Source organism: Xiphophorus couchianus, chromosome 13, assembly GCF_001444195.1.
Source record: "Xiphophorus couchianus chromosome 13, X_couchianus-1.0, whole genome shotgun sequence".
NCBI lineage: Eukaryota > Metazoa > Chordata > Actinopteri > Cyprinodontiformes > Poeciliidae > Xiphophorus > Xiphophorus couchianus.
Window position 1 is genome coordinate 20,076,909 of NC_040240.1, and position 14,829 is coordinate 20,091,737.

At 34.4% G+C, this 14,829-nt stretch overlaps 1 protein-coding gene across 2 annotated transcripts; it reads left to right on the forward strand.

Moving 5' to 3' along the window:
* The first annotated feature begins 3 nt into the window (after window positions 1-3).
* vps45 (vacuolar protein sorting 45 homolog) lies at window positions 4-13,656 on the forward strand. Of its 2 annotated transcripts, XM_028035705.1 has the most exons (16): window positions 4-410; window positions 1,665-1,799; window positions 2,565-2,625; window positions 2,754-2,833; window positions 3,561-3,629; window positions 4,691-4,732; window positions 5,050-5,187; window positions 6,300-6,410; window positions 7,310-7,444; window positions 7,863-7,976; window positions 8,869-9,036; window positions 9,626-9,784; window positions 9,887-9,994; window positions 10,133-10,254; window positions 10,450-10,581; window positions 11,294-13,656. In XM_028035705.1, exons 1-16 carry the CDS (start codon window positions 114-116, stop codon window positions 11,373-11,375), a joined length of 1,953 nt encoding a protein of 650 aa, XP_027891506.1. In that variant the 5' UTR covers window positions 4-113; the 3' UTR covers window positions 11,376-13,656. The 2 variants fall into 2 exon arrangements, with proteins under 2 accessions (XP_027891506.1, XP_027891508.1); XM_028035707.1 differs by lacking the exon at window positions 4,691-4,732 and having other exon boundaries at window positions 6-410.
* Window positions 13,657-14,829: the final 1,173 nt, after the last annotated feature.

Sequence of the window (14,829 nt, forward strand, 5' to 3'; positions counted from 1 at the left end):
TAAGTTTTATATTCAGTTGAGTTTTTATCACAAGTTTTCCCAAAGAAAGTCGTGCTTTACTTTCGTTCAATAACTTTCGTCCGCGTTTTCCATCACTGCCGTATCTGTCAACAATGAGATACGTAGTACGTAATGACGTCAGAGACCCGGAAGAAGATTGCATCGGTGCTCGGAGCTCAAGAGCTCAGCTGATAGATCTTCACAACAACAACAAAACAGGCATACAGAGCTGCCATAACGGGCGCTGCTGGCATTTTACCGCCGGTTTAGACTTTGTTTGTTTGTTTTTGTCGCAGTTGTGTCTCAGCGTCGCCATCATGAACGTGACGCTCGCGGTGAAGCAGTACATCTCCAAAATGATTGAAAACAGCGGGCCCGGGATGAAGGTTCTGCTCATGGATAAGGAGACGGTGAGAACCTGCTGGCTGATGTGGTACCGTCTGAGCTTTGGGGACTAAAACAGTCCGGTATCTGTTGTTACTGTGTGTACCTGCAGGATTACTGTGTAAATCTAGAGTCCTAGTGTTGCAGTGAAGCAACTGTATAGCATCGGTTCTGGTTCTGTGTGGTGATCCTGTTGATCTTTTTTAGTGTGTGTGAATGTTTTTTTTTATTTTGGATGTCAAAGAGTGCATTGAGGTGTAGAAAGTATCTTACAATATTTAGCACTTAGCTCAGCTGTGGATGTTGATAGTGTTATCTGAGATTCCTTCATCTGTCTAGATTTAATTTCTGATAGTTTAATCTGTTTCAAAAATCAATTTAAAAAAATGCTTTTCCCAAATGATTTATTCATAGTGCTTTGGAAAGCTTTCACATCCCATTGAACTTTCCCTCATTTTATCTTGTTTCAAATGCTCCAGTATGTTATATTAGAGATTTGTGTGAGCAAAATCTGAGGATGTGTATTTATTCAGCTTCTCTAAGACAATAACCTTTCTTCAAAATTAGACGATTGTTTCTGTGAGTTCAGGGTTTTTTAGATTGGCTTCAACTGAGATATGAAAATATTTGTTGCTATTAGAGCTGCAACTAACGATTATTTTATCATTTGATCATTCTATCGATTATTCAGACAATTAGAAAAATTAGCACATTCTGCAGATTTTTCATTTTACCACTTAAGCCGTTTTATATTATACATGCAAATGAACAGAAAATGCAAAAACATATTTTTTCTTTTAGCGATTGCTCGATCATTTATAGGAAATTTAGGTTAAAAAACCTTTAATATCAACATGTGAGAACCTCAGCCCTTTCTGCTTGACTTAACATCAGTACAGTGTAGTGCTGATCTGTTGACTGATTAGTAATTTGATAGCAAAAGGTGCTTAGTAAGAGATTGTTTTAATACAGAATTTGAACAAGGTGAAGTTAAAAGTGCCACTTGAGGAGTTTTGGGTCAAACATATTTACAGACAAAGGTCATTTTTATCTTAAATGCAAAATGTATTTATTTTTTGCGCAGTTTTGGCCTTATATCTTCTCTGAATATGTTTCTATTATTTCAGGAAATTGCCTTTTTTTGAGTCTGTTTACCCAAATTAAGAATTAATCAATTATAAAATTAGCTGACAAGTACTCTGATTAATCATTTCAGCCCTTGTTTGTCCACCTTGTTTATTCTGGCTGCATCAGAGTAAAACATGTTTGTGTGTTTCCAGACCAGCATAGTGAGTGTGGTTTACACCCAGTCTGAAATCCTGCAGAAGGAGGTTTACCTGTTCGAACGGATCGACTCTCAGAGCAGAGACAGCATGAAGCACCTGAAGGCCATCTGCTTCCTTCGTCCAACCAAGGTACACAAACCGGAGACGTTTCCACCAATCTGAGCAAACACTCTTTAAAGCTGCATTATCTAACTTTTATAAATAATATGTTTTTGTTAAACTTTCACTACATGACAGTTAGACCTATCATAATAAGTAATAAATCAATTAATCAATTGATAATTTAAAACAAACTCAATAATTTCCATTTGTATGATTTATTGTTTTTATTTTTATTTTCTCTTTCTACCAAAAACTGGATGATAAAATTCTTCAATCTGGTGTTTTCATCACCTCTACCCCTTTTTTTGAAGGATAATTTTGTTTACAGAGACTTCACAATTCATTTTATTTGTTGTTTTGTTTTTTATTATAAATATTTAAAGTGTCTTCCAGTTGCAGTGTTAAATATTCATTAGGAATTAAGGTTAATTGATTTTTGAGAATTTGTTTTTGCATTATATTATTTGAAAATGGTCTCAAAACAGCAATATTATCATTTATCACAATAACTACTGGAGCAATTTATCATCCAGTAAAATTTGTTATTGTGACAGTGCAATATGACACAGATGATCTGTGGCGCGCACACGGGCTTGATTGACAGCAATAAGACCCGCCTTCTGGCTCTGATTGGTTGTTACTAGTTAGAACTGGAAGAGGAGCTCATCATCTCATACCATACTGTAAAGACAAAGTGGCAGTTTCAACAAAAATGTAGAAAACATAACAGCTGTATACTGCAACATTAAATGAAAAAAGGGAGATTAACATTAGTTTTTGTTTTTGCTGCAGGAGAACGTGCAGCATCTAATCCAGGAGCTAAGAAGACCAAAGTACAGCGTTTACTTCATCTGTACGTCAGCCGATGGTTTTACTGAGACGGTTTAGGCTGATTATGATGAGACAAAGATGCTTGTTTTACTAGTTTCCTGTAAATCAAAGCTGCTGTTCCTTTAAGGTTTGTGGTTGTGTCCGTTTCAGACTTCAGTAATGTGATCAGTAAGAGTGAGATCAAAGCTCTGGCTGAGGCAGATGAACAGGAAGTGGTGGCTGAAGTCCAGGTGAGAGCTGAAATATGTTAGCTTTACTCTAATGTTTATAAACTTACATCTTACCCACAGACATAAAAGATGCTGCAGCTACAGACTATAAATGAGATTTTATAAATGGTCTATTGAGTTTGTAGCTTGCTAAAAATATTTTAAAATGAAAATGTTTTTCAGAAATAAACAGTTTCTAAATGAATTCTGGACTGTAGTTGTCTTCAGAAATTGCAATAATTTAGTGTTTGTGTTCATTTCCTCATAGTCTCATATCTATATAATTGGGTGTGTATATTTATATACTTATCTGTATGTATCTGTATTTTATTGAATAAATATATTGATGTATTTATATTTTTACACAGTATTGTTTTTTTATCTTGTTGTATTTCATTTGTTGCTCTTTTGTTCCATTTTCTGCCATGACAGCTTAAATTTCATACTTCTTAATTAGATTATGTATTTTTTATTTTTGCACTATTTGACATTAAACTTTTTTTTTTACATGAAAGTGGTTTTACTAAGACGATTTATAAGAAAAGGATTATCTTTTCTTGTGATATCTAATCTTACCATCTGTTTCACAGCAGCTCTCTTCCATTTATGTTTTTTTTTCTTGGTGCAAACAAATTTTTTTTACATGTTCTCATGTGGAAATTTTGGTTTGTGGAATCATTTATCTGAAAATGCTGTTTTTGAGCAGTAAAAATCAAATTACTGAGTGTGTGTTTGTGTTTTTCTGCAGGAGTTTTATGGAGATTTCATCGCTGTGAATCCTCACCTGTTTTCTCTCAACCTGCAGGGAGTTTCCCGGGTAAGAAAGATGGAAGCTCTTATATTTTATATAAATAGACAAGTAAAAGCAAAACAAAGAGAAAAAATGTAGCATTTATTAGGTAAAACCTAAACAATATTAGTCATTTATTGATCTGTTTTTTGTTTAGAAAGCATGAGCAAATATTGTTTTTATTTTTTGTTGGGATTGAAATCCCTGAACCGTGGAGCATTTAGTGCCACAAGTTCAAGTGATCAAATAGAAAAGACGTTTTTATTTTACCTGAAATGTTAGTTCTGGTTCAGATAGACGGCGGTCAGAACTCCTGTTGGATCACAGTTTGTGTCCATGTTGCCCATGACATAAAAACTGGATCATTTAGCAATTAAAATTCATGTTGTCTTTTTGGGTCGGTGTGAGGCAGTTAAGATGAACAAAAATGGATTTCTGAGAGTACAAAGAATTTTTTAGGACTGATATATTGTGATTGTGGTTAATACGTATTTGAAATAATCGTCAACTAATTTAGTAATCAATTAATCATTAATTGAAGTATTCAGATTTAAAAAAGGCTATTTATTAAAAGAACAACACATTCAGAGCATTGATTAGCCAACACTGTACAAAAATGTGTATGTTGCATTTAGGATAAAAAGAACAAACTTTTTCTGTAAATATGTTCTACCTAGATCTCCTCAGGTGGCAGTTTTAGCTTCACCTGGTTTTAATTCTGTAAAAATAAAATTTCATGTTGATGTTAAAAGTATTTTTTTAGCTGCAGATGCATCTTTTACTACAAATGACCAAATGCTCACCAGAGGAATGCTGTTACTGCATTTGAGACAATGAAATCTTTATTTTTCTATTTAAAATAGGAATTGAAATATTTGCATCTTTTAGTGTATTTTTAATCTAAAAAGGAATAGACAGTTATAAGAAAAATCTTCAGAATGTGGCATTTCTTTTTATCCCAAAGCTCTTCAGAATAATCTTCCCTGGAAGTTTTATACTTTAATTAAATTGTTGGAAAGTGTGAGTCCATCCATTTATTTTAAAGTTGTTTGTCATGTTCACATTCGCCATCTTTGTTTCTCGACCAGAGATGCACCGATCAGGTTTTATCTGGCCGAAACCGTTTCCCGGTAGGTGAGAGCTGCTGATTCTGATTTAAAAACGTTTTGATGAGAACCAGCAAACTGCTGCTGCTAGCTCTTTGCTAGCTCTATGCTAGCAGCAGCAGTTTGAATCAAACCTTCATCTGATTTTTATGAACCTCGGGAGAAAGGTCATCAAAGTACCTGCTGGTGGTGGTTGATTCTTCTTGACAGTGAAAATGGTTCTAACATTTGATTTGTTTAATAAACTGGGTGAAACAGATCGGTTCTGATTGATGGGCGTCTCTCTGTTGGTTGGTGTCGTTACAGTCCGGCGCCTCTCTGAGAACCTGTTTGTGTTTCAGGGTCGGACCTGGGAACCCTCCATGTTGTCGCGCTGCACGCAGGGTTTGACCTCCGTCCTGCTCGCTCTGAAGAAATGTCCAATGATCCGCTACCAGCTGTCCTCTGACATGGCCAAACGCCTCGCAGAAAGCGTCAAGGTTTCCACCACAACAGCGTTTTACGTTCCATGTTACATTTTCCCTTTTTTTTCTCCTATTCCACCTGTACAACATTTAACTTTGCTCTTAATTAGTCATAATTTCAGTGCCTATAAAACTTATTCACCCTCTTGGATTGTTTTACTGTTTATTGTTTTTATAAATCATCTTTGATAAACAAAATTAGCATTTTCTGACAAAAAAACTCTGTAATGTCAAAGTGAAAACTGATTTCTACAGAATGTTGACTTTATTTAGCACATTTTAAAACAACCACAGTTGAGCAAATTGCCCATTGAAAGTGTGGAATTAGATTTTTTTAACTTAAAAGTTTGTAAAAGTACAGAAAACAAAAAATCTGGTATAAATATGTTTTAGTTTCCAGATTTCTTTCCTTTTCATTCATCTAAAAGAACTAATTCACAACCAAATAAAGGCCTTTAATGTTGATTTGGTTAAAAAAAAAAAAGCACTTTACCTTTTGATTTTAATTTTGTATTGATAACAGAGAACCAAAAGTTCATTCAGTGAAAAATAAAGCAAAGAAACATTTTATGTTTTTTCTTTTTTACTCTATATCATCTTGTGCAGGTTATTAACAAATGTACAAGCAATAAAATATGACACACTGCATAAACACAAAATCTAGACCAAAGTATTTTTGGTCCAGTTTCTCGTGCAAATATTTTGGTGTACTTGAAACACAACAAAACTAACTTACAAGTAACTTTTCAGTAAAATATGAGCTGTTTTTAAGTCAATAATTCTTTAATATTGATACTGGCAGATTATTTAGCTTATAACACGAGAAAAATATCATAAGTGAAATAGTCTGCCAGTGGAACTAGAACTGGTTGCTAGGTGACGGACTGGGCGTGGCTGTGGTTGCTGGGTAACGGCTTTAGTGCCCTTTGATTCTGAAATAAGTGAAGTAATCTACCAGTGGATCTAGTACTTTTTAATCAATATTAAGAACTTAAAATAAGCAAGTTTTTTTTGTTTTCTCATGGATTTTGAATAACATAGAAAATACACTCTGCTCTTTGTCTTTTTCATTGAAATTGTGAGCTTAACGTATTTTGGATCATTAAATTTTGTTTGTCTGCTTTCAGCAAATCATCACGAAGGAATACGAGCTGTTTGACTTCAGGAAGACTGAAGTTCCTCCTCTGCTGCTGATCCTCGACCGCAGCGACGACGCCATCACACCGCTGCTCAACCAGGTGACCAGAACACAGATATATGTTCCTTATAATAATTAGCTTTTATTTAATTATATTTAAGTTTTTTTTTTTTTAAACTTGTCTCAAGAAACAAGGGTTTTTAATTTTGGAGGATTTTTACTTATACTTTATTCTGTTTCTGAATCCCATCTTTGAAATTAAATGAAACCCAGTTAACAACAAGTTTAATTCTTAATTATTACTGTAAATATGAAATCTAAATAAAAATGTCTCTAAAAGCTGATTTTTTTTGTATGACTATATGACATAATTTTGTTCATTATGGGATATTTTTGATTTGGAAAGTGATCAAGATAGCAGTTAAGTATTTTTTTGAAATAATTTACATTTGGGTTTACTTTGAACTTGTAAACAATTACAAAGTAATTATTTATTTGTTCAATTAAGGATCCTCTTTAGTCTCTTATCATAGTAGAGATTTTTCTTCCTGGTATCCACACCACAAACATTATAATAAAATTAAACTTTTACACATGTTACAAAAGAGAAATACCTTAAGACAAACAAAATCAAAACATAAAATTAAAATCCACTGCCTCAACAATTTTAACATTTTACAAACATTAAAAAAGGACAAAATGAGAAACTTTAAAACACAAAATTTCAACTGTGTCAAAGATAGATTAAAAACAATCTAACACTCTTCACTTAAAGTATAAATTCCACCAATTCAATATTATTTTATGATTTATTATTGAATTTTTTTAAGGTTCTTTTTAAAATTTACATGATTTTATTAACTCTTGTATGTATAAATGTGTTGAATCCCCTTGTTACTTTGAGAAAATAGAAATAGTGGCGATGAACTGTGCTGCTGGGATGTTTGTTTTTGTGTGAAATGTCCCCCCTGCTGACGAGACGCGGTCGGTGTGTCACAGTGGACGTACCAGGCGATGGTCCATGAGCTGCTGGGTCTGAACAACAACCGGATCGACCTGTCCAGAGTCCCGGGGATCAGCAAAGACCTGAGGGAAGTGGTGCTGTCTGCCGAGAACGACGAGTTTTATGCCAACGTGAGTCCTGAAACAAAAACATGACGGCTTCCTGTTTACGCTCAACTATTTCTGAGTTCTCAGACCTACAAGCTGATTAAATTTAAATCTGGTTTACAAAACAAAAGTAACACAGTGTGACTGAAAATCTGAGAGTTTCTGTTGTTTATCGTGTTGCTTTGGTTGTTTAAAGGCAACTTCTACACCTGTATTGTCATTTAGGTTTCTCTTATACAATGGAGTATTAGGTCCAGGCTAAGAAAAAAAGAGAGTAAAGTAATAATAATATTTGTCACTTCCCTTTAAATTCTTTGAGTTGGGAAGATATTCCTACTGAGTCTCTGTCGGGTTTTAATGGTTTAACTAGAGATCCTTATTATTAAACATCATGTGAAATTTTCAAATAACTTTTTGTTCTGTTCCATGTTTCTGTTTTCAGAACTTGTACCTGAATTTCGGGGAGATCGGCACCAACATAAAGAACCTGATGGAAGATTTCCAGAAAAAGAAACCCAAAGACCAACAGAAGCTGGAGTCCATTTCTGACATGAAGGTTGGGATTTATTGAGTTGAATTTATTAGTGTTGATTTATTGAGTTGAAAAAACTAAAATAAAACAATTTAATCCAATTTTTTTATTTTTTTATTGGGGCTAATGTAGATAGAAAACAAACAAACAGAAAGGAAGATTAAATTTCCACCGAGTTTCAAAAGTTAAACATTTTAAATTTTTCGTACTGAAAAATTTCTCTGTTTTTTTTCTAGAAAATTTCTGAAATTAATCTCAAAATCTCAGACTTTTTTCTAGCAAATTTTCTAAAAACTCCCAGCCAGTTTTTGGCAACAAATTAATGTTTTTTGGTGTCTGGAAATTGAGCCGTTTCAAAAACATTTAGAATGTAACACCACAAATCAGCTTCCTCAGCGCCGTCACCTAGCAACCCCAGTAGAGCCCAACCCATTACCTAGCAACCCAAGCTGGGCTCCGGTAACTTAAAATTCAAAAATACTTTATTGATGCCAAAGGGAAATTCAATGTTGTTGTAACTCATATTAATTAAAAATTCTTGACCATCCAGAGCCTCAAGTTCCCAGGCTTCTATAATCTGTTTACATTTGGCCAGCTGGTTTTCCTGCTGTATGTGCTGTACAATGGCTGCTGGAAAAGACAAGTGTTTTGTTGTTGACTTGCTGCATTCTTGTTGGATGTGCAGGAGGCTCTACTTCTGCTTTTCAAAGCTGTACAGTTGTATAATTGCCCATCTGTTTGCAGCCATTTTCAGTTGTGAGTGTAAACACTGAGTTGGGGGCGTGACCAACAGCTTGTTAGGATTTAAAGTGACAAGAGGCCTTAAAACAGCTCATTCTGAGAGGAGATAAAATTTAGACAAATCTAACCTGACTGAAATCTCATCATCTACGAATGATTTTTTTCGTCCCTCCAGGCGTTTGTGGACAACTACCCTCAGTTTAAGAAGATGTCGGGAACCGTGTCGAAGCACGTCACGGTGGTGGGGGAGCTGTCCCGGCTGGTGTCTGAGCGGCAGCTGATGGAGGTGTCGGAGGTGGAGCAGGAGCTGGCCTGTCAGAATGACCATTCTAACGCTCAGCAGGTAACGCTCTTCATCATCTCACCTCAGTCTTTAATCAGAAACCTAAAGAACAGCAGAAGATTAAATGCATAATTCACATTTGGAACATTTTGATCTCAACTGTTTCTAAAAACAACTCAAGCTCTTTAAAGTTTTTTTTTAAGATTTTTTGACAATAAGTTAATGATTTTTGGTGTCTGGCAATAAGCCTGGTTGTAGTAGCTCTGTTGTTTATTGAGTTTTTTTTTCTGTTTTTGGACAACCGTTCCTTCTTGTTTTGGATTCACTGTATCTGTACTGATTTTTGCCAATTCTTTTTACACTTTGCTGTTTTTGTTATGATGCGTAACCTTATTTACTTTCCCTTTGGGATCAATAAAGTATTTTTGTATTGAACTGTTTTGCCATTCAGAAAACACTTCCTGTTTTCTCGTTGGCTGTGCAGGAGGCTTTACTAATGCTTTTCTAAAACAGCTCATTCCAAAGGGATCTTGAAATAGGCAGAACTGATCAGACTAAAGTCTTATTATCTAAGAATGATTGTGTGCAGAAGATGCAACGAACATGTTTTTAGAAGTGTAGGTCACCTTTAAGACATCTTTTCTGTCAGAGCGTTCGGCGGCTGCTGCAGAATCCTCGGGTCTCGGAGCTGGACGCCGTCCGTCTCGTCATGCTCTACGCTTTGAGGTATGAGCGCCACAGCAGCAGCATCCTCCCGTCGCTGATGGAGGAGCTGAGCAGGAAGGGAGTTTCTGAACGCTACCGCAGGGTAATCACAGCCTTTTGGTTTTAGTTTTACGTAGGCATGTATTTACTGATTTTGGCCTCTGGATGGCAGATTGAAGCTTTACGATGTGCTTTCTTGCTACAGATGGTTCAGTCGGTTGTGGAGTACGGTGGGAAGAGAATCAGAGGGAGTGACCTCATCACACCGACGGATGCTGTCGCCATCACCAAACAATTCTTCAAAGGACTAAAGGTAAAAACAAACACATCTGATCTTAATATTTGTTTAAATATTACTTACTTAATCAGATAAGCCTGAGGAAGCATGTACCTTACTGCAGGTTTCACAGAAAAAACAGCATTTTATTGTGTATTTTGATGAATTTCTCAGGGCGTAGAGAATGTGTATACACAGCATCAGCCTCTGCTGCACGACACTCTGGATAAGCTGATTAAAGGTCGACTCAAAGACAGTCAGTTCCCGTACCTGGGAGCCAGCAGCCTGAGAGACAGGTAACACACCTGTGGGAATCCTTACAGAAATTACTCTCAAAGATAGAAATTCACATATTTAATTTTTCTTTTTTTTTTTCTTTTTTTTACATCTGTAAGAGTTTAGAGCAGGGGAATGAAAATACACCTTTATAAAATTCAACAGATACACAGATATTTTTCTCCAGAAAGTCACGTTTTGAAAACATGTTTCAGGCCTCAGGACATTATGGTGTTCCTGATCGGTGGAGCAACGTATGAAGAAGCTTTGACTGTTTACAACCTGAATCGTAACACTCCGGGGGTTCGGATTGTGCTGGGAGGAAGCGCCATCCACAACACTAAGAGGTGTCGAATTCTCAAACTCTGATTTTTATTTTTTTTATTAGTTAGATTCACTTCACTACATATAAAAAAAGTCAAACAAAAGAGGACTCAAGGACTCATCCTTGTGGAACTCCATATCTAAGTGTAGTTATAAAGAAGTATAAACAGACAACCTTTTGATTTTGCCATTTTAGATATATAGTTTATTGGACAGGAAAATTTTTGGAGGACATTTTGTTTCAGTTGTTTTGGCCCGAAGAAAGGTGAAATATTTTCAGTGCTAAAAATGTCTGAATCTGGATCTCAGCTTAGATCATTTTACTGTTATTATATATATGAAACTGTTCTTTGATCATCTCAGGTCCAGCAGATTGACTTTACAACAGACACAGTCAGATTCACTGTGTTTATTCAAATAATTAAGTTAGTTAATGTTAATTCAACAGATTCTGCCCCACAGTTACACGGCAACAGAGAAAAAAGGGGGCGGAGCTGTCAGTTACTGGTTGCTATGGTAACCACCAACTGCCAAGAGCAGCAGGAGAAAAAGAAATTTAACTTGGCAAATAAATCAACCGATTTTGACCTATAATATTGTTCAAATAAAACGTTGCTACATATAAACAGATTTTTATTTTTATTTGGAGTTACAGTGAGCACATAAATTACACATTCATACATATTCAGTTTAATTTTAGCTTTTAAAAAAAAACATTTTTCTTTTTTTCTCCAGTTTCCTTGAAGAGGTGATCCTGGCGACGGGTCACAGCGGCGACAGAGCACAGGGAAGTGGACGCCACTCCACCAGGCGATGAACACTAACTCTCGTTCTGACTCTTGTATAATAAACTTCATCTCTCCCTCCGCTTGTTTACGTCTGTAGTTAGAGGAGCTTCCAGAGATCTGTGAATTGCCTGGATGTCCTTTTCAAATACCAACGGGTTTGTGTTTAACAAACACCCATTACAGGCAAATTAACAGCTACTCAATCAGGAAAAATGTAGCATTTGGAAACAGTCTTGTTTTCAGGTCTGTAACTGTACACTCTGGTCATGGTTGAATATCCATCTCATTGTCAGAGTCTTGATTCAGCTCATTGAAAGTGAATAAATTCATGAATAATAACATTGACTTTAATAAATGTAGGTTAAAATATATGACACGGGAAAAGAAAAGGATACAGAGAGGCCTCTTAATTCTTGCTGCAGTCTAAGCTTTTAAAATAATAACCTTTAAAAGTTTATGATGCTGTTGGAAAACTAATAAACACAAAGCAAGAACTTTTATATTTGCGTTTGTTAACCCCTGGTATTACAGCAACATTCTCAAAGGCTAACTACTGAACACACACTGATTGTCTTACTAAAGTGTTGCCACAGGAAAGGCAACTTTTCATGAGCCTTCAACTGCTACTTTTCTGACTTCCTGTTGCAACAAGCTGTGCTGCAATTCTAACACTTAGCTTGTAGCAGTAACAGCATGTAAAGATTCAGTTTCAGATTGGTTATTTTTTGTTTTGACTCTTCTCTTTATTTCTAGGACCATTTTATGAGCATCTCAGCAATTTCCAACTGAAAACTTTAAAAACGCTCTTTTTCTTATTTCTTGTAGGCACTAGCTTGACTGCTGTAACACCTTTTGAAAATTAAATTTTATGTTTATTTTTTATTTTGCGGCCTGTTGTTGCATGATGAAAGCTACAAATCTACAAATATCTAAAAAAATTTCCAACATACCAGGCAGTCGCTCATTCGTAACTGCTACTTTTTTAGCTTCCTGCAGCAGATAGCTCAGTGCTAGCTCTACATTACATATTAACAGCATGTATTTTTATTATTATTACTTGTCTTTTGTAGTAGCTCTGCAATTTATAATATTTTTATTAGGATCTTAACAATCCTACAATGTCTGAGGAAATGGCTTCTGAGAGCTTTGTAGTTAGCTAGAGGTGCTGCAGTGCTAATGCTAGCTTATTTGTAAAACATACCAGCTCATTAAGATTTCATTTCAGATATACTATTTATTTCTTTAACAGCAGGCCTTTTGCTATAGATATTTCTTTAAGGATCTTAATAACCTAAAGACAAACTGCTTAAACATTTCAACTGTGTAAATGAGACTTACTTCCTGTAGCAACTAGCTCTGCTTTCATAACATGTGATGATTCAGTTTCATTTTCACATAAAACACAAAAAATAAAACATTTTTCTTTATTTGTTCTGTAACAGAGTCATAACTATGAAGCTATGATTTATTTTGTAAACATATTAAGAATCCTAGAACTCATGAGGCAATAGCTAGCTATAGTTTTAAACGGCTATTGTTTTTAGCTTTGTGTAGCAGATAGCTTTGCTTCCATGCTGCTAACCCAAGCTTATTCATAAACAACATGTTTATTTTTCTATCTTCTATGGTCTACTGCTGATAATATTTTATTAGTATCTAAACAGTGCTGCAACCTCTGAGGAAATGCTTGTGGGTTTTCAAACTCTTTGCTACCTGTGCTGCTGTGCTAATGCTAACTAGCATATCAAAAGTAATAGTGTCAATATTCTACCTACATCTGAAATATTTTTCTTGGCATCAAGGTTAAAATAAAAATAAAAATGTTTGCTCTAACCTCTTTCTTTTCCAGAGCAGAGGTTTTTGTTTCTAAAGTAACTCAAGCACTCGCTCTACAGTTTGTGCTGTATCTTAGCTGCCAGGACTTGACATTGTGTACTGTAACAGACCAGAAAACTGAAATTATCTTCAAATTTAATTAGGATATAATCAACTGACATAGTCTTATCAAAATTTTCAAAGCAATGGTTGTTTAATTAGGGTTCTTGGTGCTTTCTGTCCTCGATTTAAAGTGCAGTTTTTCATCTGTTTGGTTTAAGGAACATTATTTTGCTTCTGTCATGCAGTGATTCTCTTGTTACATCCTTTAATTTTTCCCTTTACATGTTTCTGACTGAATGTGAATTTGAAAGGATTACTATTAAAAAGAAAAAACAGAGTTGAAACTGTGTTTGGGATCTGAATCTGTATCACACAGAAATGAATTGAAATATGTGTAATACCGGTGAATATATTAAAATGTATTTTAAAATATATTTGTTTAACTTTGGTTTAATTTGGTTTTAAAGTTGGATGAGGTGTATTGCAACCAGGAAACTCTTTGTTGTTTCCACCACATATCAAATATTTATTATTATTAATAATTATTAGTATTAATTTATGTGATTGAGGTATTATGCAAAAAAAAGTTCATTTGCCTTCTCTGCTGTAAAGTATTTTGTTTTTCTAAAATCAGGAAATATATTTTTTAAGTAATTTTTTTACATTTATATTTACAAACTTGATTAATTTTTTCAACAATAGTAAGAGATGTTAGATTATATATTTAAATATACACTGTAAGAACAATGTAATTATTATATTTGATCCCTTTAAGAATATGTCCCAAATATCTGAATACATTCTTCAATATATTTTAAAATATATGTACTATATTTCCTTATGTTTAAATCTAGTATAACCCATAAATAATTGTGTTAATTTAGAAAATAGAGGGTGTTACAAAAAATAAACATGTAAAGCTTTAATTTTACCCCATGTGGCTGTTAAAGGATCCTAAACAATTTATTTACAGTTTCAACAACAGGTTCTGACCTGATTTAAATTTGTTTAGTCGCCATAAATCCGTCAGGGAAAATAATGTTCAGTAACCGTATGTCCATTTCTCATCTTCCTGTTAATAAGCCATTTAAGTTTACTTTGAGTAGTAAGAATACCGTCCTAAATGATTTAAAAACAAAAAATATCGATCTATTCACATATTTACCATGCGATGTGAACCTTGGAGTTTAGATAAGAAGCACTAAAGTTCAGGAATCCACCGGAAAATGACTGAAAGGAGGTCAAAGGTGAAGGGACTGAGTGAAAATTAAGCAACTGAATTAAATGGACGAAATGTGAAATAAAGAATGAAGAGATTTCCTGTCAGTTTAGATGCAGTAATTGCAAGATTAAAAATATTACAACTGGTTATATTGGAAACTGTTTTAAATACTTTAAATAATTAACAAAATAACCCAAAGAAATGAAAAAAAAAAACTATATAAAATCACAGGAAAGTTCAAGACAGCTGTATATTTAATCCAGTATATAAGAATAAACAAAAGATAGAAAAAACTTTAGGAACACATAAAAGTGTTCAAAAAATAACAAAATTAAGTGAAATGCTAACAAGATTAAAAAATGGGTAAAATGTTAAAAGAAATT

Bases quoted from the DNA above. Each gene is read 5' to 3' on its own strand.
- vps45 (XM_028035705.1), top strand. From the start codon at position 114: ATGAGATACGTAGTACGTAATGACGTCAGAGACCCGGAAGAAGATTGC. The intron at 5,188-6,299 runs GTTTCCACCACA...GTCTGCTTTCAG, and splicing joins GCCTCGCAGAAAGCGTCAAG to CAAATCATCACGAAGGAATA. The intron at 10,255-10,449 runs GTAACACACCTG...AACATGTTTCAG, and splicing joins GCCAGCAGCCTGAGAGACAG to GCCTCAGGACATTATGGTGT.